Source organism: Danio rerio, chromosome 23, assembly GCF_052040795.2.
Source record: "Danio rerio strain M-AB ecotype USA chromosome 23, GRCz13ab, whole genome shotgun sequence".
Classification (NCBI taxonomy): domain Eukaryota; kingdom Metazoa; phylum Chordata; class Actinopteri; order Cypriniformes; family Danionidae; genus Danio; species Danio rerio.
This window is the reverse complement of record NC_141043.1, coordinates 43,402,501-43,426,823: the sequence shown is the minus strand read 5'-3', so window position 1 is coordinate 43,426,823 and position 24,323 is coordinate 43,402,501. Positions and strand designations below refer to the sequence as shown.

The following is a 24,323-nucleotide window of genomic DNA, read 5'->3' as shown; positions in this document are numbered from 1 at the left end:
ACCTGTGTTGAAAAATACTATGGAAATCGATAGCTGTGAGTTTCCAAAATGATTTAAAATACTTTCTTTTGTGTTTAACAGAAGAAACTCAAACAGGTTTAAATTGAGTGAGACATGAGAACTAAGATTCTCACCCCAGCCCAACAGAGCAAAAGCCCACAGACAGCGGCGTCTGCGCAGAAACACGGACACCAGCAGAGAGTTCAGATACACAGCTTCAACCAGCAACCAGAAGAAATTAGACATGACGCAATAGTGACAAAACACCACCGCTGTTTTACAGGCCACCTGTGGAGAGACATACACACACACACACACACACACACACACACACACACACACACACACACACACACACACAGAGAATGATCAACAGGGCACGATGGAAGAAAAACACAGCAGAGGAAGGAAAAAGCAGATGGAGGAAGTAGAAACTCAGCAGGAAGCAAAGGAAGGTGAACTTTTCAAGATGACAAAAAAGTGCATCCAGATTTTTGGGAGTTTATATACAATACATTTTAAAAGTCAGTACAAAGGAAACAAAATATGTAAAGACTTTGGTTTTATTTAATAGGAAACACATAAAGGGGAAAAAAAAGTATATAGTAAATGTATTTATAATGTTACAAAAAATATAAAATAATAAGCAATCCAAGTTCATTATAGACACACACCCTTGGGGTAACCTCATTATGGATACATTTCTGGAGATTGCCAAATACATCCCAGGAGGTAAATTTTTTTGCAGTTTTCGTTTTCGCAAATCCACCAGAGGCTGCTGTGTAATCTTTTTTAGATCTCAAATGCCTCTCCCGAGTGCCATTCGTGCCTGCTGTTCCCAAGTAAATCCACCAGAGGCCGCTGTTGGCTAACTGACTGACCAACCGACTGATACTCCCAACAACCCCCCTCCCTAAACCCAACTGACAGTGTTTAAAAAAAAAAACAATTGACGCAATCACCTCCTCCCCTAAACCCAACCGGCGGTGTTTTCAAAATAACCAATTGACCCAATCATCCCTTTCATAAACCCAACCGACAGTGTTTCCAAAAGAATCAATAAACCCAATATCCCCTCCCCTAAACCCACCCGACAGTGTTTTCAAAAGAATCAATTGACCCAATCACCCCTTACCTAAACCCAACCGACAGTGTTTCCAAAAGAATCAATTGACCCAATCTCCGCTCCCCTAAATCCAACCGACAGTATTTTTAAAAGAACCAACCAAACAGATTACTGCCTTCCCTAAACACAACCAACTGTGTTTTCAAAAGAACCCATTGACCCAACCCACCCCCTTCCCTAAACCCAATTAACAGTGTTATCAAAAGAACCAGTTGACTCAATCTCCCCTTCCCTGAACCTGACTGAAAGTTTAAAAGAACCAATTGACCCAATACCCTCTTCCCTAAACCCAACCCGACAGTGTTTTCAAAAGAACCAACTGACCCTATTATCCCCTTTCCTAAACCCAATCGACAGTGTTATCAAAACAACCATTTGACCCAATCTCCCCTCCCCTGAACCTAACTGAAAGTGTTTTTAAAAGAACCAATTGACCCAATCACCCCTTCCCTAAACCTGACCAACAGTGTTTTTAAAAGAACCAATTGACCCAATCACCCCTTCCCTAAAGCCAACCAACAGTGTTTTTAAAAGAACCAATGGACCCAATCATCCCCTTCCCTAAACCCAACAACAGTGTTTTCAAAACAACCAATTGACCCAATTTCCCCTCCCCTGAACCTAACTGAAAGTATTTTTAAAACGACCAATTGACCCAATACCCCCTTCCCTAAACCCAACCCGACAGTGTTTTCAAAAGAATCAACTGACCCTATTATCCCCCTTCCCTAAACCCAATCGACAGTGTTATCAAAACAACCAGTTGACCCAATCTCCCCTCCCCTGAACCTAACTGAAAGTGTTTTTAAAACAACCAATTGAGCCAATCACCCCTTCCCTAAACCTGACCAACAGTGTTTTTAAAAGAACCAATTGACCCAATCACCCCTTCCCTAAAGCCAACCAACAGTGTTTTTAAAAGAACCAATGGACCCAATCATCCCCTTCCCTAAACCAAACAACAGTGTTTTTAAAAGAACCAATGGACCCAATCATCCCCTTCCCTAAACCCAACGACAGTGTTTTCAAAACAACCAATTGACCCAATTTCCCCTCCCCTGAACCTAACTGAAAGTATTTTTAAAACGACCAATTGACCCAATACCCCCTTCCCTAAACCCAACCCGACAGTGATTTCAAAAGAACCAACTGACACGATTACTACCTTCTCTAAACACAAACAACAGTGTTTCTAAAAGAACCAACTGACCCAACCCATCCCCTTCCCTAAACCCAACCGACAGTGTTTTCAAAACAACCAATTGACACAATCTTCCCTCCCCTAAGCCTAAGTGATAGTGTTAAAAGAACCAATTGACCAAATCACCCCTTCCCTAAACCCAACTAACAATGTTTTCAAAATAACCAATTGACCCAATCTCCCCTCCACTAAAACTAACTGATAGTGTTTTTAAAAGAACCAATTGACCCATCACCCGGAAGGGGTGACCCAATCTCCCCTCCCCTAAACCCAACCGACAGTGTTTTTAAAAGTAACCCAGAAAAAGGAAAGCCCTTACCTGATTTTTACCACGTTTTCAAATTTTACCACGCTCTTATCCTGTTATTTACTTGTTTGGCACGCTACTGTGTGTGCAGAGACTTTCCAAGGGGCATGCAGGGAAAGAAATGTGTGTGTGTGTGTGTGTGTGCTTATTTGTGTTTGTGAGGTGCGTACTGTGACAGGAATCAGCAGATGATGGACTCACAGTAGACAGAGAGCAGTGATCTGTGTCGTCGCTGGAGAACAGCGTCACATCTTTGATGAACACGGCCACAGATTTCAGGATGAAGGTGAAAAACAGCTGCATGTGGATATAGTTTCGAGTGCAGTGCAGTCGCCTGTCAAATACAATCAGCATTGTTAAAAAAATAAGTATTTAAATCAAATCAATCATTTTAATCAGGTAGTCTGAAGCTAAACGTTACTCCTACAAGAACCTTAAAGTCACTTTTTTAGATGTTAGTCTGAAGGATATCTATAATCTAGTGTGTTTCAAAACTGTGACAAAATTTGTAGCTAGAAGACATTAACATTGAGAGCTTGCAGTCTGTCACTTCCACCTAAATGGATCAACAATTTGTTTGACATCACCTCATATTTCAGTTTCTCATCAAATCTTCTGACCAATCAGATGCTCTCTAGTGTCTGACATGCCCCACCCCCTTCTCATTTCACAGATGCTTCTCATTTGATTTCATTTGATGCACTTGAACACAACAGCGCTCACTGGCAAAGCTGTGATAAAAACAATACGCTATTAGCGTTTTTTAAAAAAGGTTGTGGCTACTCTATATCCAGCTCTCTCTTCATGTTTCAGTAGAGATTATGTCAAACATCGAATACAAAATGTAGATTTTAAAGCACTTCACTGGACCTTTACCACTTGTGTATTTTTCAAATGGACAACCCTTTCGTTATGTTCATCACAGGCTTATTGTGGAAACATACCACTGTATACATTTCTGAAGAGCGTGAATTATGTAGCCAGAGCTAAGTATGGCTTGATTTTGTCTTAAAAATGAATGCTATGAGGCGGTATGATGGTGCCGATTGCTTCTGTTTCTTCTGCCACTGCCAGCTGACAGCTTAGCCTCTTGTAGAAGGCTTTTCTACAGTTAAGTGTATCCAGTGGCTAGCGTCAGCAGACTTGAAAAGAGTTGACCATGACGTTGGAGTTTAAGGGCCTACTCACACTATGCCATCCGTACCGTGCCCAGGCCCGTTTCCCGGATCGTTTGAGAAGTGTAAGTGCGCTGAATCGCGCTCAAGCACGGTTCACTTGGCCGGCCCTGGCCCGGTTGGAAGAGGTGTGCCTGAGCGCGGTACACTTGGGCTTTGGTGCGGTACGCTTGTGTGTGAGCGCAAAACGCGTCAAAGCCCGAAACCGAAAGCGAGACGTGACTTTTAAGGGACTGTTTGATATGGATTAATAATCATTCTTACTGTTCAGTGAACGCTAACTGCCGTAGTTTATTAAAGACGCAAACTCCTCACAGCACGCCAGCTGCGCACCTTCAGCAGACCTCCTCACTCCTGCAGCTTGAGAGCTTAATGATTGTTTATGAGCGCCAAAAGTGGCTGATCTGTTCGGCGAAATATCTGACTGTGTGTCCCCGCATCCCTAAGGACTGTTTGGCGAAATATTTGACGGCATATCAAACGACTGAAACGATATAACTAGAGAAATCTCCACTGTGCTGCTGAGTGAGAGCGTATGGCAAGCCGTTTTAGCATTTAAACCTTGTTCTGACTATATAAATATATTTAGAGATATCTCTAATTATATTTTGACTAGTCATAATTATAATTCGACTAGTCAGAATGACAATTAGAGATATCTGCAATTACAATTGTACTAGTACGAAATCAGATTGGAGATATCTGCAAATATATTATGACTAGTCCTATTCCTCCATTGACTTCCATTGAAAAAATATCTGCAGATATCTCTAACTGAGTTTTGACTCGTCAAAAATCCAATTCAAGATATCTACAACTGTAATTCAACTATTAGTAAATTAATTAGAGATATCTTCAAATATATTTGTAAATATCTCTAAGTATGATGAATTAAAGACATCTCCAAATGTATTATGACCAATGACTGTAAAAAATATAGACGACGCGACAGCCCTTTTTCCCATTGAACGCCTTGAGGGCAAAACGCCTGCTTGACGGGCACAAACTGTCGCAAAAGACTGCTGAAATTGGAGCCAGACATGCGCAGAAGGATTGTCTGATGGAGCCAGAGGAGGAGCCGTGAAAATGAGCGGAGTCGAGCTTCCAATCAAACGCTTTATGTAAAATCAACTACGCCCCCCGAACTTCTCAGCATGCGTTTGCTGTCATATCAACACAAATGGATGTAATAACGTTAACAAATATGAGGGTTTTATATATTCAATCGCGCCAGCTCCAGGCCGCAGCGCATAACTTACTCGCGGCGTCGCAGGCTGATTCCGGCTCGCATGCGGCAGCGCCTGCTCGCTCGGCCGCCGCATCTGGCTCGATTGACTCGGACTGGAATCGGGCAGTGAGTCCAGGCATCCGGAGTAGGTCCAGCAGAGGTAACATTAGTCAGTCTGAGCTCTAAGAGATAAGTCTCCGGCAGGCGAGAATCTAGCCGGAACTGTGTTTTGCTATCTGGGTGGCTAGGCGTGTATCAGCAAACTAATAAAGCCCGAAAAAAGCCCTGAACTTAGCGAATAAACAGTGTTCCACCAGGATCATGTATGTCAGAAACTATAGTTTACTGCTGAACTCATTTTGTCATGGTAAAATAACACAGAAATCGAATAATAACATTTCAGTCTACTTCAGTCTCCTGCCGAAGCTTAGACGCCGCGCTTTGAGAAACTGTCAATCACAGCTGTAAATCACGATGACACGCCCAGCATTAAATTACTGCTAAAAACAAACTGTTTACAAAAATGAAGATCTGCACCTATTTCAGCACAATAACCAGTGCCTTAATCGACCAGAACCATCTTTCGGGACATTTTATTGCAAGTGTAATATTTTTTTTTATTTGGGCTCAAGTCTCCTTCATTAACACGGAGGAGGCGGGCTTTATGACTTGTACTGCAGCCAGCCCCCAGGGGGCGATCTAACGGCCGAAACCTTCACTCAAACGTAGGCTTGCGGCACACTTGATTATGACTAGTAAAAACTCAGAGATATCTCTAATTACAATTGTGACTAGTCAAAACTCAGTTAGAGATATCTGCAAATATTTTTCAATGGAAGTCAATGGAGGAATATGACTAGTAATATAAAATATAATATATTTGCAGATATCTCCAATCTGATTTTGTTTTAGTACAATTGTAATTGCAGATATCTCTAATTGTTATTCTGACTAGTCGAATTATAATTATGACAAGTCAAAATATAATTAGAGATATCTCTAAATCTATTTATGGAGTCAGAACAAAGATTTAAATGCTAAAAAGGCTTGCCATAGAGAGCGCTTCTGAACAGCGCAGCAGCGATGACGTAAGCGTGCCGAGGCCCGATATGGTGTGAGCGCGGGCCGTCGGGGGAGACGGGAGGGGGGACAAGCGTGCTTTGGCCCGGTTTGAGGCAACTGTACCTAGTGTGAGTACGGCCTAAGTCTAGTGAAGAACGGTTCCAGAAAGCCAATAAAACAAAAACAAATAACAGGGTAAGAATGTAGTAAAATATGAAAACATGGTAAAAATCAGGCGAGGGCTTTACTTCTTCTGTTTGTTGGGTTTAGGAAAGATGGTGGGCGGGTCAATCAATGCATTTAAAAACACTAATGGTTGGGTTTAGGGAAGGGGGAGGGTGGGGGAATCAGTCACGAGTCAGTCAGTCATTTGACAGTGGCCTCTGGTGGATTAATGTGAAAAAAGCAGGCGCAAATGGCACTTGCGAGAGATATTTGAGATCTGAAAAAGTGTACACAGCAGCCTCCGGTGGATTTGCGAAACAAACACTACAAAAAACATAGCTCCTTGGACGTATTTGGCACTCTCCAGAAATATATACAGGGGTACGTATCCATAATGATCCTGGGTTGGTTATGTTGGTGGCTGTTTTTTTCCTATTGACTTCTATTATCATAAAATTTTTGGATTTTATGACACCATATAATCTTGCATTCTTGATTGTTGTTGCTTTTCCCTGTTGGGAAGAGGTAAAACTTGTAATCTTAATGCTAAATTTGAGTGTATGGTTAAAATTTTTGAAAAACTTCAAACTTAATTTTCCCAAAATATGTTTTAAAATAAGAGTTGTTCCCTAAAAAATCTTTCTATTTGCAGAAACACAGAGAAAACTATGGCCAAATTAGGACTCAAACACCCCCCATACCCCCCCCACCCCCCCCCCCCCCCATGCAATGCTTTGCAGATGGTGAATCTGTCTTTTTTCACTCTACTAATAAGGCATCATTGTTAAAGCGCAGTACCTGAAGAGCAGCAGTATTAGCACAGCAACAGAGAGCGAGAGCAGAGATGCTCCATAGCCCACAGTGTAGATCAGCTTCACAGTGGCAAAATACGACTCCTAAGGGAAAGATGAGTGCAAATCAATCACTTCCAAAGGTTTAAAGGGGACCTATTATGCAAAAATCACTTTTATATGGGGTTTCAACACAGCTGTTTGGCAACAGTCTTAATATATCAATGGTAAAATGTTTTAATTTTATTTTTAATAATCACACTTGATAAAAACAGTCTGCAGAAACACGTTAATTGACATTCTCACTTCATACGTGTCATCAGAGGGGAAAGCCCCGCCCATTAGTTACCTCCTTTATTAGTATAGGACGTTAATCTTATTTTTTAATCTGTCACTATGCTGACAAACTGGCATTTGTAGCTCCGCATTCTTTTGAAAAGAGCACAATCTCGTTTGAAATAAAAGCGTCAGTCACCAACATGGCAGAATTAGGCCTCAATCAAAGCCTAAATGGGTCAGTTTCAAAAAGTTATAAAACATTATTTGTGCAATATTTTGAGCTGAAACTTCACATACACACTCTAGGGACATCAGAGATTTATTTTACATTGTGTAAAAAAGAGGCATATGTCTATTTCAATGCATGATACATTCCTCTTGATAAACTGGTAAGTCAGCCAGATAATAAGTAACATAATTTTTTTAATTCCTCTAAAAACAATAGAGGAATTTCCAACCCAAGCTCATTCTGGAAACGTAGCCCTGCGAACGTACTGGAGATCGAGATTTACGTGGCCGGAGGTTCGTATGGCCGTGTTTTTTTTTTTTTTTATTGAGCGAATGCTGCGGCTCACGCCGCTCCGCTCCTCCTCTTCGCGCTCGCCGGCTGACGGCTCGCCTCCGTGTGGAGGGCTTTACCGCCTCAAACAATTTGTCCGATTAGCTCGAGCGCTACGTCGGCGGAGCGGAGGCCCGGAGGGAGGAGGAGCCGGCCACGGTGACGACCGGGATCGAGTCCGGGGAAGAACGTTTCCAGAAATCAGGAAAGATGAAAAACAGAATCCAAAAAAATAAAAGCGAACAAGTTCGCGACGGGGCGAGATCCGAAAACACGGTCAAAATCGGACGACGGCTTTTGCTTTTTTTTCTGGACGCCTTTTGCAAATCGTCGCTTGGGTTTAGGGAAGGAGGAGGAGGAGGGCAGCTGGATCGGCCGATTAGCCGCCCGGTTGATTGTTCAGTCGTTCAGCCAGTCAGTCAGATGGACAGCCGCTCTACATCGTCCTCCGGCGGCTTTTCACGCGAGAACAGCGCGGGTGCGATTGGTGCGCGCTCCCAAAAGGCGTCCGAAGCGCACACAGTGGCCTCTCGCGGATTCGCAAAAACAAAAACTGCTCAAATATGTACCTCCCGGGACGTATTTCGCGGTCTCCAGAAGCGTCCGTGGGGCTACATTTGCATAATGAGCTCGGGCTGGGAATTTTTCTGAGAATAGCGCTGTAGAGTGTATGATGACCAACCATATGTCCATATGACGCTTCTGCAGGTTATGGACATGTCTCCCCCAAAACTTTTTATTTTTTATTATTTTTTTATACAGTACAGTACAGTACAATTTTTTATGCTATAAACACCAGTAATGTTAGGCCTAATAATAAATATTTTCTGTTTACAGTGTACCTGTTACTTCTCTTAGCAGATTACTTTCACTGTAGAACATTGCATTGAAATGTAGATCTAAGCCTAAAGAACGAAGAGCTTTAGATTTAGAACAACCGTGTTTACATGCTATATCCAAGAGTGTTAAATTATGAAAGAAATGTTTGCCATTTGATGCAAATGCTTCATTCTGATGTGTGTTTACGGCATTTTGAATGCAGTTTTACATTTTGAAGGAGATGTGAGGCATTCTGCATTTTGTGTGCACTGTTTTGAGAATTGTGTGTAGAGCTTTGGAAAAAAAAAATATTCTGTTTTGAAAACTTGTGCAAGCAGTGGAAAAAAACTGTAATAAAGTCATCTGGAATGGCAAAGAAAGCGTTCTTGCAGGACTCCCAGAGTTCATCAAGACTCTTTAGATTCATCTTCAATGCCTCCTCCTTCATCTTACCCCTGACATGCTCAATAATGTTCATGCCTGGTGAATGGGCTGGCCAATCCTGGAGCACCTTGACCTTCTTTGCTTTCAGGAGCTTTGATGTGGAGGCTGAAGTATGAGAAGGAGCGCTGTCCTGCTGAAGAATTTGCCCTCTCCTGTGGTTTGAAATGTAATGGGCAGCACAAATGTCTTGATACCTCAGGCTGTTGATGTTGCCATCCACTCCGCAGATCTCTAACACGCCCCCATACTGGATGTTACCCCAAACCATGATTTTTCCTTCACCAAACTTGACTGATTCTAAGAAAATCTTGGGTCAATGTGGGTTCCATTAGATCTTCTGCAGTATTTGTGATGATTTGGATGCAGTTCAACAGATGATTCATCAGAAAAATCAACCTTCTGCCAATTTTCCAAATGATCAACTAGAAGTTAATATTTGTTGTTCTTACAACTGGGATCCATGACAAAACTTTTGTCAGGTAGTGTAAGTACATATTAGTTAAAACCACCTAATATAAAGTGGGACTGAAATAGAAAAAGAAGGATATACTATGAAAAATGTTTTGCATTAAAACTGCATTACACTCAGAACCAAAGCAGTTTAATTTACCAAAACTTCATCTGTTTTAAGCTACTTTGACACAATCTACACTGCAAAAAGCGCTATAGAACTAAAAAAAAAAAAATGAACTGAATTTAAAAATGTCCTGTTAAACATCCCTTGAAAAAGTCTTCAACTCTACATACATATTGCACTGACCTCTGGGATATTGTCCTCAGCGCTGCAGGCCACATGATAAGGAGGAAACGGTCGGGACCAGCCTGTGACTGTGCAGTTTCGACTCACTACACCTCCAACAATCAAGCACAGGTCAGAAGTCAGTCACATAAAGCACAATGCGATGCCTGCAAACGGTTTACAGTGGCGCCCCCAGAAAATTTTCTTAGGGGTGGCCAGAAGAGGCCGCACCAAATCTTGGGGTGGCACACAAAAAAAATAATGAATTCAGTGTAATGATATATTTTTGTTTCTGGTAAATGAAATAATGTAGTTTTTATTAATTTAATTAATTCTACTTGAAATATTGCAATTTATTCTTTGAAATAATTCAGCAAGTACATGTGCAAACCAAATAAAAATCTATGTTTATTTTAAAAACACTTTTCATACTGTATAAATAACTTCTTTTTTTACGTGCCTTTATTGTACATCATATGAGATATGCCATGTCTAAAATTAATGAAGATTAATGAGTTTATTATTCCCAGAGATGGGTTGCAGCTGGAAGGGCATCCACTGTGTCAAAATGTGCTAGATAAGTTGGCGGTTCATTCTGCTGTGGTGACCCTGGATTAATAAAGGGACTAAGCCGAAAAGAAAATGAATGAAAGAATAATGAGTTTATTAATTACCCAAACAAATGAACAAACTGAACAAAAGGCATTACTATATACACACTCACTATACCTAATAATATTATTTATCCATATTGCTTTTTGAACCATTTTATTAATGCAGCTTCTTCTATTGATGTAGCTTAAGGTAAATATTAAATAGCCATTGCTGTCTATTGAAGGTGTGTGCGTGCTGTCAAGGACGATCGGGGAGGGTAGTAGTGGTGGTTCTAGTTTAATTGACACCCTGGGCAAACCACCCTATACACCCCCACCTCTCTTGAATTGTTAGATTTGTTATTCAATAAATATAACAATTTATTTATATTTATTCTAAATAAATACAATTAATATTAATATACAATTATTATTCTAAATAAATAAAAGAAATCAGTCCTAAATATTACTGGAAAACAACAACTGGAGTGATATGCCAACATCACTTAAGAAACCTTTTGCATGAAAATTAATTATGACAATTCTAAAGAAAACAAAAAATGTATTATAGAATTATCTGTGGTCTTAGACCAGATCATGGCTGAGAAATCATGTTATGAAGTCTTACCTCCCTGAATCATTATCCCTCCTTTCTGCTTTAAAGGCATGCTTAGTGAAAGTAACATCATCATCATCATCATATTATATAAACTTTAAACGACTTTCAAAACTCGCTGCGTGCCGACACTTCTGCACAAAAGGCTGTTACTCCGGTTTCACGGCGCATGAGCGGTGCCTATTATGTCGGCGTGCATGCAAACAACCAACCGGGATTCACACAGGAGTGCGTGAGGCGCGCGGGAATGGTTTTCCGCGCGCATGCGTCAGTTTGCTTTCACCAGCATTGAACCAGAGGGGGAGGGCTACGTCAGTAACACCAACAATAATTTAGTGACTGCATTTTATTTATTTATTTATCTAATTATTGGGAATTTATGAGTTCATTTAAATCAATAATGTCAACCGCAAAATTATATTGGGGTGGCCACAGGGGTGGCCAGAGTTTACCGAGGGGTGGCCGTGGCCACCCCTGGCCACCCCTTGGAGGCGCCCCTGACGGTTTAATATGCTAATGCATTCACCAGCAAATTCATATTAAACCAACAAGCTGAAGTTGGCGTGTCGTGTGGCTTGCACCGTGTTTATTTTCCTTAAGGGATGGAGATGCAATGCATAAAATTAGGATGAACTACAGCAGAATGCGAAATGAGATCTGTATCCTTTTGTTTTTGAATCAGAGACACAGCGACAGAGTGATCCTTTAGTGGCCGGCCAATGAAACTGAAGCAGAGTTTCAGATCTCAGTTCAGTGTTGTTTGGCCAGGATTTAGGCTGGGTTTAGTCTGGCGGATCTGTGGAGACGTTATTGCATTGCCAGATATGAAAACCTGCCTCAGATTTACAAAAGCTTGAAATTGGAGATGTGTGTTTTGGCCTTTGAGGATACGCGTTGTATTCTCTGGGTAGATGTGTGTGCTGTTCAACCTCACTGGCTGAAACTAACATGTTTTCTCATACAGTGCTCAACATATACGAGTTCACTCCTCACAAACCTCTCATTTAGATTAGATGTGTTCTATAGCAAGCTTTACAATATTATTTTAGTGCATATTCATTAGATTAGTCAGTACTGAAGCCAAATCTGGAGCTAATCTAACAAAATAACTTATAATAATTGTTCAAATTTACCTTGGCTCAAGGGGTCAAACAAGAAAAAATAAGATCAAGAATCTTGGTGTGATTCTGGAGTCAGATATGAGTTTTGCAACACAGGCTCATTCTGAAAACGTAGTAACGCAGACATTTCTGGAGACCGCGAGTTATGTAGCCGGAGGTACGTATGGCTGCATTTAATTTTTTTAGGCAAATGCGACGCGGCGGTATGACGCCGTTCCTTTTGGCGCTTACCGGCTGACTGCTTACCTCTGTGTGGAGGGCTTTCCAGCCACAACCAGTTTATTCAGTTAGCTCGTCGTGTACGTCGGCGGACTTGTGACGTAAAGAGGAGTTGACAACGATGACGATGACAGGACTCGAAATTAACCTTTTTGATTGGTAGCAAACTAACTTTAAAAATTTAGGCGCTTCAGCCAAAATTTAGTCGCACCCACCAATTATGAGCACCGTTACTACAAGTTTTATACAAACATATTTATTGTATTTGAAATCAACACTAATCAAACTAACAAGCAAAAAAAAAAAAATTAAAGGGCACCTATGGTAAAAAATCTACTTTTCCATCTGTTTGGACAGATCTGTGTGTTGGTATAGTGTATAGACCGTCATACTGCGGTGATATGAACACATCCAGTGCTTTTTTTTTAATTTAACTACAAAAAAAAAAGGGTCGGCCAATTGGAGCTGTTTTCAAATCGATCGCACCATTACGTAGGTGTGCGATCCCCCCGCCCACCGAATTGATTGACAGCTGCGCGCATTAACATGTTCCGGTAGTCACGTGTATATGTCAACAAGACCAGACAGACATACACAAAGCAACCGGGAATAAAGCTCTGTTCTGTTCGCTAGGATCAGCAATCATCATCAAATGTGATTAAGAGTAAGTTTCACATGTTTAAAGTGTTTTAAAACAGAGTATGTGTGTAATTAATTACAGCGTTTTACTTCAGCTTTACTTCATCAGCACAGCTGCGTGTCAGAACAATTATAAAAGAAGACGCTTCAATCCCGGTTTGTGGAAGTTAAATCAAGTTTATTTTGTACATTAGCATAACAAATATCCACACAGTACTTGAGGTTAGCCTTAACTAAGCTAAGCGCGCTCTGTCTGCCTGCCTGTGTGTGTGTGTGTGTGTGTCATCTGTGGTGTGTGTGTGTGTGTGTGTGTGCGCGCGCTCGCGTTAACTTTGTAACGATATTGTGTGTGACTCATCAATGCAACTTCACAATACTGATTAGTAAAGGTTAGTTCTTACTGTAGTATCTCACAAACGCTACGTAAGACCTTCTTCCTTTAAGTCTGTCTGTTGTCTGACGCAGCTGAGGAAGGAGGCACGTAGTGGGCGAGAAAGTGGGCGGGAAAGACTCGTCTTAAAGGCGCAGTACGACAAAACCACCCCCTGCTGGAAATCAGTATAAAACAGCATCTTGTAAAAGGTATAATGAAAAATCTGATGGGTATTTTGATCTGAAACTTTATATACACATTCTAGAGACGCAAAAGACTTATATTAAATCTGAAAAAAGGGTTAACCTAGGTGCCCTTTAATACATATATGCAAGCGTGAGGAAAATATGTCTCAACGAAATCCCGTTATCACAAGAAAATACATTTTTATAACATAACTGAGTGACAACGGAGCGCTCACCGGCCCTGCACGCACTGCTTGAATGAAACTGTTAAGGATATAACTGTGCTGTTCTCACAAGTGCTGTCTGAAACTGCACTGATGCTTTTGACAAATACTGTGCCTTATTATATGCATACATGTTAATAGCAATACCGGTCTTTTTAGGAGTAGCGATGTTAGTTTACTCAGTGCAAGCCCGTTTGCGATGGTGTACGTGGTGTTAAATTTGACATATATTTGCCACTAGCACGGCGGACAGCATCTGCCGATTATATGAAGGATTAAACAGAAGCTCTCGTGCTAGATGTGGCAAACAGTTACCTGAAAACTCCATCCCACAGACTTTTCATAGCAGACTTGAAGCCAATGGAAGTCTTCTACTCTTGGAAAAGTGTAGATTGTGGATTAACATTCAGCACATGATCACTAGTAAGATGTGTCATTATTTGTAACCAGATGGTTTCTAAAACATAATCTGTCAAGTGTTATCTTCATTCTCATCTTCAGCGCTTTACAGTTTTTCACGGTAGTAGCTTACTCTGTCATTAGAAGCCAGAAGGCACTGAGTAATTGACAGCTGATATTAACCAATCATTCGCGTTCAGTGCTAGAGCAGTGGTGGGCCAATAAGAAGAGCGCGAAGGCGGGGCAAGCATTACGGACTTGGCTTTGTTTACTGCATCTGATATGACAACTGTTTTAAACCATTCCTGAGCGCTGCGTTTCGCGTTTCAAGTGCAGACAAAGAGCTTAGAGATGCATTCTGCGTGAATGTCTCCCGAATCCGTGCATGTGGTGAACATTTTGCAGTAAAAACTGGTCGCACACAACAATTTTAAGCACTCGCAGAAATGCTCCCAAATATTTTTTAAGGTCGCATAGATAAAATTTCGGGTGCATATGCGCCTAAATTGGTCGAAATTTCGAGCCCTGGATGAGGACCGGGTCCAAGTCCAGGGAAGAGCGGTTCCAAAAATCAGGTAAGACACAAGCACAATCCAAAAAATAAAATGAATAAGTTTATAACAGGGTGAGAATGTGTTAAAAAAAATCAGACAAGGGCATTTCTTTTTCTGGACAGCTTTTGTAAATCGTCGGTTGGGTTTAAGGAAGTTAGCGGGTGGGCAGGTCAATCGGTAAAATTGGTTGGGTTTAGGGAAGTAGGATGGTGGGTTGGTCGATTGGTCGGTCATGTTTATATTACATAGTAAATGACAAGTGTGAACTTGGATCACAAAAAAAGTAATAGTTGTCAATTCTTAACTAAAATCTGAACAAATAAGACTGATGTATATTTTGTTGGGATTGGACAATATTTATTAGGATTAAAGAAATACTAAGAAAATCACATTGAAAGGAATGCACATTATGTAAACAAATTACTTATGAGTTTGTATCTGTTCACAGTAGGAAATGCAGGCATGGATCCTATTCGAATTTATCAGAATGAAACATTTCTCAGTGACCCTCTTGCTGTGGGACGACAGCTCTACCCACTACATCACCGCGCCACCACCATGCATAATTCATATTTCATAATTCAAACATTTCCAATTATACTGAAACATAAATTTTATTCCAAAACATGATGTCCTTCTCTATTAAAATGATGTTAAATGAAGTTACTGTATAAATTACATTATGTTAAATTATGTCTTTGGCATGTTTTCCAAAGCAACTAATGACTTTAATATTTAAAACTGGAAAAATATTTGCCAATTAAAAATGTCATTTAAAGGGAAAACAAACTTTTTTTAACTTGCTAGCAAACATTTTATGCTAAGTGGAAAAAGTGTTTTCAGAAAGCAAAACTCATTATGTGTCTCAAGTTAATGTGTGTGTGTGTTACCTGTGTTGTTCTCGAAGAGAGAGAAAACAGCAGGACAGGGAGACTGGACAGTTTCACCCACCACAGCACTGGGCCAGCAGACCACTGAATCCCATACTGAAAGACAACCTACATGCACACAGGGATAGAGACACAGTTTGTGAATCATGAGCTGTTTTCCAAACAAATATCCCCACAAGATCTACTGGTATTATATATATATATATATATATATATATATATATATATATATATATACGAGCAATATCACATTCGTAGCAGTGCGATATGGCTGTATATCGGCACTGGTGGGAGGAGTGCGTTGGCACGAGGCTGCAGGCCCCCACCAGTGCCGATATACAGCCATATCGCACTGCTACGAGTGTGATATTGCATTTATACAACAGTTTGACGGCATAATTGTGTACTGTATATAAAAACTAAATCAAACATGGAGAGTCTCAAAAACCCTTTTGTATGAGGAACTACTTTCTTCCGGATTCAAATCATAAGCTGACAGTTAAACAGTTGAGCGTGCATCTTTTAAACTTTAGATCTGTAGTGTCTGCTTTTTGCTGGTTGTATGTGGGCGGAGTAATACACAAAGGGTAAAGAGGCTGTAGGAGTTCTGATATTGCAGAATATCGCACGGCTATTAGCCAATCAGATTTGAGAACCAGACAGAACTGTTGTATAAATATGTATAAATATATATATATATATATATATATATATATATATATATATATATATATATATATATATATATATATATATATATATATATATGTACCTTGTATTCATCACTTGTTTTCACAAAGAGACACACGCCCATATACACACACGTTTACATACAGTAAATGCACACACACATTTACACACACACACACACACACACACACACACACACACACACACACACACACACACACACACACACACACATATATATATATATATATATTCCCACACATACATACACATACACACATATAGTAGGTACGAAAAGTATTCAGATTCCCTTAAATGTGTTACTCTTTGTTATATTGCAGCAGTTTGCTAAAATCATTTAAGTTCTTTTTTTTATTTCATTTCAGAAAAACACAGAATTGTTGACATTTTTGCAGATTTATTGAAAAAGAAAAATATCACACGGCCCTCAGTATTTAGACCTTTTGCTCAGTATTGAGTAAAAGCACCCTTTAGCTCCAGCCATGAGTCTTTTTGGGGAAGATGCAACAAGTTTTTCACATCAGGATTTGGGGATCTTCTGCCATTCCCCCTTGCAGATCTTTTCCAGTTCTATCAGAGTAGATAGTACATGTTAGTGGACAGCCATTTTTACGTCTTTCCAGAGATGCTCAATGGGGTTTATGTCAGGGCTCTGGCTTCAGTCACAGAGTTGTTGTAAAGCCACTCCTTCATTATTTTAGCAGTGTGCTCAGGGTCATTATCTTGATGGAAGGTTAACCTTCGGCTCAGCACCCCATGAGCACTCAGGAGAAAGTTTTCATCCAGGATATCCCTGAAATTGGCCACATTTATCTTTTCCTCGATTACAACCAGTCATTCTGTTTCTGCAGCTTTGGGTTTTCTTTACCTCTCTTACCAAGGCTCTCTTGGACGGCCAGCTCTAGGAAGGGTTTTGGTCGTCCCAAACGCCTTCCAATTAAGCATTATGGAGGCCTCTGTGCTCTTCAGAGCCTTAAGTGTTGCAGAAACTTGTTTGTAACCTCTGCCAGATCTTTGCCTTGCCACAATTCTGAGTCTCTGAGCTCCTCAGGCAGTTCCTTTGACCTCATGATTCTCATTTGCTCTGACATGCATTGTGAGCTGTAAGGTCTTACAGACAGGTGTGTGACTTTCCGAATCAAATCCAATCAGAGTAATCAAACACAGCTGGACTCAAACAGAAGTGTAGAACAATCTCAAGGGTGATCAGAAGAAATGGACAGCACAGTTAACTATATCCGAGTCACAGCGTAGGGTTAATTTCAATTTTTTACTAATAAATCTGCAAAAATATCAACAATTCTGTGTTTTTCTGTCAATATGGGATGCTGTGTGTACATCAATGAGGAAAAAGACTAAATCCTTAAGGGATTTTAGCAAATGGCTGCAATATAAGAAAGAGTAAAAAATGTAAGGGCGTCTGAATTTTTTACGTACCCACTGTAAATAAACACACACTCACTTTCATACATATACACTCACACTCTCACACAAACATATAAATACACACACACACACAAAATAAGTTACTTTCTTTTTTTTGTTTTTTGTGTGTGTATGTGTGTGTGTGTGTGTGTGTGTGTGTGTGTGTGTGTGTGTGTGTGTGTGTGTGTGTGTGTGTGTGTGTGTGTGTGTGTGTGGCACAGCTAGAGCTGCTCTTCTTCAGTCTAGTTTGCTGTTGGATCAGCCCTAAACATCTGTGCATGTGAATCTAATTGCCAAACACGACTTCTCATCCAGTCCTCTGAGAAACGCGCACACATTACAGCATCTGCATTACAATGAGTGTGATCCCGAATTAACCTCCGTCTCCGAATGTCACTGACAGCTCTGCACGGCGTACAGAGATGTGCAGAGGTGACATCTCACGGGTCTGAGACATTTTCTGTAGGTCATTTACATAGAAAACACATCTCAAAAGGTTTAAAAGCCCTGTGAAATTAAATATTAGTATCAGCATGTTCGTTTGAGGATATCTGTAAGCTAGTGTGCTCCAAAACACAGATATAAACCTGATATAAACATCTAAAGCTTGTAGTTAGTCACTTCTGACAAAATGGATCAATGTTTTTTATCTCGTCACCACATTCTTGTTTCTCATCAAATCTAATCTTTCTACACTACCTGACAAAAGTCTTGTCGTCAATCCCAGTTGTAAGAGCAACAAATAATAACTTGACTTATAGTTGATCATTTGAAAAAGCGGCAGAAGGTCAATTTTTCTGATGAATCATCTGTTGAACTGCATCTCAATCTGCTCGAATATCTGCTCGAATCCGCATGATCCCAAGATTCTAAGAGAAATCAGTCAAGTTTGGTGAAGGAAAGATCATGGTTTGTGGTTACATTCAGTATGGGGGTGTGCGAGAGATCTGCGGAGTGGATGGCAACATCAACAGCCTGAGGTATCAAGACATTTGTGCTGCCCATTACATTACAAACCACAGGAGAGGGCAAATTCTTCAGCAGGATAGCGCTCCTTCTCATATTTCAGCCTCCACATCAAAGTTCTTGAAAGCAAAGAAGGTCAAGGTGCTCCAGGATTGGCCAGACCAGTCACCAGACATGAACATTATTGAGCATGTCTGGGGTACGATGGAGGAGGAGGCATTGAAAATGAATCCAAAGAATCTTGATGAACTCTGCGAGTCCTGCTAGAACGCTTTCTTTGTCATTCCAGATGACTTTATTATTAAGTGATTTGAGTCATTGCAGAGATGTATGGATGCAGTCCTCCAAGCTCATGATGGAGTCAGACACAATATTCATTCTGTTTCCACTGCAGCATGACTTTATGTTCTATACTGGACATTATTTCTGTAAAGTGACAAGACTTTTGTCTAAGCAAATTCAGACCTTACTGTCCTAATTAAATCATTCAAAATCAAGGCATGATCATATTTTATTTTGGCAAAGTAAGCGTAATCTAGAGGCCTTTGCCTTTCATATAAGTCACTTCTGATACAAAACAAAGTTTGTTGTTCCTAAAACTGGGATAGGTAACAAGACTTTTGTCAGATAGTGTAAATGGGTGTAACTTTAGTTTGAGATGTGGGGGAAGGACTCAAAATGCATCCCACTTTCTGCATTTACATACACAGTAAATATATTTTAGGTTCTACAATAATACAAATCCAGAACAAAATTACTAATTAAACACATTTAGTTTAAATTAATATTTTACAACCAAAAAATAAATAATAATAATAACTTACTAATTTAAAAAATAAACTTTGTATAGTGAATCACTATCTTGTAATATCAATTGCAGATATTAACATATCTGACACAGTGTTTCCTCTAGGACTTTTTCAAGCTTTGGCGGCAGGTAATTTTTACACCGATCTACCAACTACCTGTTGCGCTATTTTTAAGTGGCAAATGTCATGAGCGCAGTATTACAAGTCGAGATCACATTTATATAATAGCCTACAGCATGCGAATCTCTTTGCTTGCACGCCGTTTTCCTCTGCTCATACACAAAACTTCTTGCACGCCCCTCAATTATACACCGCTCAAGTGCAGCACATGCGCAGATCTTCTTGTGCGCTTTCAAATAAACGCTGCTTAAGTGCGAATTAGTGAGTTTATGTAACAAGTATGTCTCAAACATTTATTAGATTTGCTTGGAATATTTATGAATGTCTCAAATAGACCTACAGAGCTGCATTAATGCGTCCTGAAGTAAAGTGAAACGGCAATACGCCGTGTTGTAATTCACTTATCTTTTTAATACGTTTTGGTGCGATTATAACCCGCTATTTTAAAAAGCAGGACTGAATGTTTTGAGTAAAAAGCTGTAATCTAGCCTTGGCGGGATCAATTTTGGCGTGGCGCCCCGTCATGGAGGCATGATTGTAGCGGAAACCATGTGACATGATAGCATCACGAATTTGCTACAGATTTGTCGGCTGCACATCAATGATGCGAATCTCTCATTCCACCACATCCCAAAGGTGCTCTATTGGATTGAGTTCTGGTGACTGTGGAGGCCATTTGAGTACAGTGAACTCATTGTCATGTTCAAGAAACCAGTCTGAGATGATTCATGCTCTATGACATGGCGGGTTATCCTGCTGGGAGTAGCCATCAGAAGATGAGTACACTGTGGTCATAAAAGGATGGACATGGTCAGAAACAATACTCAGGTAGGCTGTGGTGTTGTCAATTGGTACTAATGGGGTCCAAAGTGTGCCAAGAAAATATCCCTCACACCATTACACCACCACCAGCCTGAACCATTATACAAGGAAGGATGGATTTATGATTTCATGCTGCTGACCCCAAATTCTGACCCTACCATCCGAATGCCGCAGCAGAAATCGAGACTCATCAGACCAGGCAACACCTTTTTAATCTTCTATTGTCTAATTTTGGTGAGCCTGTGCGAATTGCAGCCTCAGTTTTCTGTTCTTAGCTGACAGAAGTGGCACCTGGTGTGGTCTTCTGCTGCTGTAGCCCATCCGCCTCAAGGTTGGGCGTGTTGTGCATTCAGAGATGCTCTTCTGCATGTCTCGGTTGTAACGAGTGCTTATTTGAGTTACTGTTGCCTTTCTATCAGCTGGAACCAGTCCGACCATTCTCCTCTGACCTCTGGCATCAACAACACATTTGCACCCCCAGAATTGCTACTAAGTGGATATTTTTTCTTTTTCGGACCATTCTCTGTAAACTCTAGAGATGGTTGTGCGTGGAAGTGCGTCTGGCACTAACAACCATGACAGGTTCAGAGTCACCTAAATCACCTTACTTCCTCATTCTAATGCTCGGTTTGGACTGCAGCAGATCGTCTTGACCATGTCTACATGCCTAAATGCATTGAGTTGCTGCCGTGTGATTGGCTGATCAGAAATTTGCGCTAACGAGCAGTTGGACAAGCGTACCTAATAAAGTGGCCTGTGAGTGTATAATGATGGTTTGTCCTGTTAACAATCAAAAGGGGGCTAATAATATTGACCTTAAAACATTTTTATTCAAGTTGAAATAAAACAAATAAGACTTTCTAAAGAATAAAACTATTACAGTAAATACTGTGAAAATTTCCTTGCTCTGTTAATCACCATTTTGGAAATATTTCAAAAAGAAAAGTAAATCACAGGAGGGCGAATTAGTTTGACTTCAACTGTATGTTGAAGTTTGTTTTTGTTGTTTCAGTATTTTCTAATGAGCCTGTTGGAAATGAAGCTACACTTCAGACTCAGCCATGAAGGTATAGACAAAAATCAGCCATCTCATTAGCTCTCAGTGCAATCTCAACGCTGTTTACCGTTCATCTGACATCCTGCACACACACATCTTCATCATCTCATCAGGAGCTGCTGTTTATTTGTACCTGAGGAGCTGCTGAGGTTCCCCAGATCTGTGATCTCTCGCAGACACCGCTGTTCATCTCTCGCCAGCTGAAAGATATATTCACACTCGGGATGCAAACTACACAACACCTGCCGAGACACAGAATTAAGCAAGTGAGCATTGAAATGCAGGTATATACGCATACACATCCATCTCTAGACACTCGACAGAAATTACAATCAATTGTGGACGCAGTTCTGACCCACTTTTCAGAAGAAAAAAGAGATGAGAGGGTGTATTCGTGCGAGGCTGTGCTCCTGATTGCATTAGCCGGAAGGTGAAATTTCTTCTTTTTCAATATATGGTTATTATATGTTATGAAAGACTGATGCTGCGTTTCATTTCAGACAAGTGAACTGGCTTCTATACTGGCTACTAGACATACTGCACATTATTAAGGTGAAGAAAAAACTACTTTATAATAACTAATAATACACTGTCACGCCATCTCCAGGTAAGAGGAAAGTCCTTACCCCTGATTAAGGAGGTCAAGTATCTTGGGGTTTTGTTCACGAGTGGGGAAAGGATGGAACGTGAGATTGACAGGCGGACTGGTGCAGCGGCAGCAGTAATGCGGTTGATTTACTGGTTCGTTGTGATAAAAGTAAAAGCTGAGCCGAAAGTAAAAGCTCTTGATTTACTGGTCAATCTAACTTCCAACTCTCACCTATGATCATGAGCGAAAGAACAAGATCTGGGATACATAAGGCTGAAATTAGTTTCCTGCCCAGGGTGGCAGGGTGCGTCATAGATACTAGCTCAGGTATATTCTTGGCTCTCAGCCCATCTGGCTCAGGTTTAGGTTTGCATTCCAGTATTGCCTTTGCTAAATTTTTCTAGTATGGTTATATGGGTTTACATGCATTGTCATAATGGTATACACTGCAAAAAATGCTTTTCTTACTTGGATTTTTTGTCTTGTTATTAGTCGAAATATCTAACATCTAATATCTATATCTAATATCTAATATCTTCCTAAATCAAGAAGAATTTTCTAGACAAGCAAAACATACTGTCTTGTTTTGAGAAATATTATGCCAATATTAAGTGAGTTTTTCCGTAAAACAAGCTAAATAATCTGCCAATGGGGTAAGCAAAATAATCTTACGTCAAAAGAAAAAACAAGATTAATTTGCTTACCCCATTGGCAGATTATTTTACTTGTTTTAAGGAACAACTCACTTAAAATTGGCATTTTATTTCTCAAAACAAGACAATTAGTTTTGCTTGTCTAGAAAATGCTTCTTGATATAAGAAATTTTAGATATTTAGACTAGAAATAAGACAAAAAATCTAAGCAAGAAAAGCATTTTTTGCAGTGTAATAACTTGATAATATGTTACTTTCCTGAATGCCTTTAAGATATGTACAGTGCATCCGGAAAGTATTCATAGCGCTTCACTTTTTCCACATTTTTTATGTTACAACCTTATTCCGAAGTGGATTCAATTCATTTATTTCCTCAACATTCTACACACAACACTCCATAATGACAATGTGAAAGAAGAGTTTTTGAAAATGTTGCAAATTTATTAAAAATAAAATAGCTAAAAAAAGTCACATGTACATCAGTATTCACAGCCTTTGCTCAATACTTTGTTGATGCACATTTGGCAGCAATTACAGCCTCAAGTCTTTTTGAATATGATGCCACAAGCTTGGCACAGCTGTCTTTGGGAATTTTTGCAGTACCTCTCAAGCTCTATCAGGCTGGATGGGAAGCAACGGTGTTCAGCCGTTTTTAGATCTCTCTAGAGATGCTCAATAGGATTTAGTTCTGGGCTCCGGCTGGGCCACTCAAGGACATCCACCAAATTGTTGTGAAGTCACTCCATTGATATTTTGGAGGTGTGTTTTGTTTCATTGTCCTGCAGGAAGATGAACCGTCGCCCCAGTCTGAGGTCAAGAGCACTCTGAAGCAGGTTTTCATTCAGGATGTCTCTGTACATTGCTGCATTCATCTTTCTCTCTATTCTGACTAGTCTTCCAGTTCCTGCTGCTGAAGTACATCCCCACAGCATGATGCTGTCACCACCTCGGTTCACTGTAGGGATGGTGTTAGCCTGGAGATGAGCGGTGTCTTGGTTTCTCCAAACTTAATGCCTGGCTGATAAGCGAGTAAGGGAACGGCATCATATCACCCCGTAGCATTCGTTTTGAAGATGAAATGCAGCCATACATTCCTCCGGCTACATAATTCGTGATCTACAGAAATGTATACAGGGCTACGTATTCAGAATGACGCTGTGCTGCATCTTACAGTGCAATTATCAATGTACCCCTATATACATTCCTAAAAAGCGCCAAATATATCCAGAAGTTTTGCCGTTTTTTTGTAGAATCCACCATTAGCCGCTGTGTATGCTTTTTGAAATATCAAATTTCACTCGTGAGTGCCATTCGTGCCTGCTGTTCTCGCGTAAATCCACGTAAAAATCGCGTAAAGAGTTTTTTGAGTGTTTTTAAATCAACACTAGTTAATTTATGACATTAAGAACTGCAAATGTGCTTAAAGTATTTTAAAATATTTGAACTAAATATGCAAATGAGGT

The 24,323-nt window shown here is 40.2% G+C and overlaps 1 protein-coding gene across 4 annotated transcripts in view; it reads right to left on the bottom strand.

The window, feature by feature from the left end:
- ghrhrl (growth hormone releasing hormone receptor, like) overlaps window positions 1-24,323 on the bottom strand; it is a 77,270-nt gene that overhangs the window by 32,181 nt on the left and 20,766 nt on the right. Inside the window, 7 exon segments of one of the 4 annotated variants that reach the window (NM_001082482.1) lie at window positions 135-288; window positions 2,836-2,968; window positions 7,063-7,160; window positions 9,917-10,008; window positions 13,514-13,516; window positions 15,709-15,816; window positions 21,752-21,860. In NM_001082482.1, coding sequence (NP_001075951.1) covers window positions 135-288; window positions 2,836-2,968; window positions 7,063-7,160; window positions 9,917-10,008; window positions 13,514-13,516; window positions 15,709-15,816; window positions 21,752-21,860 — 697 coding nt within the window. 4 annotated transcript variants of the gene reach the window in all.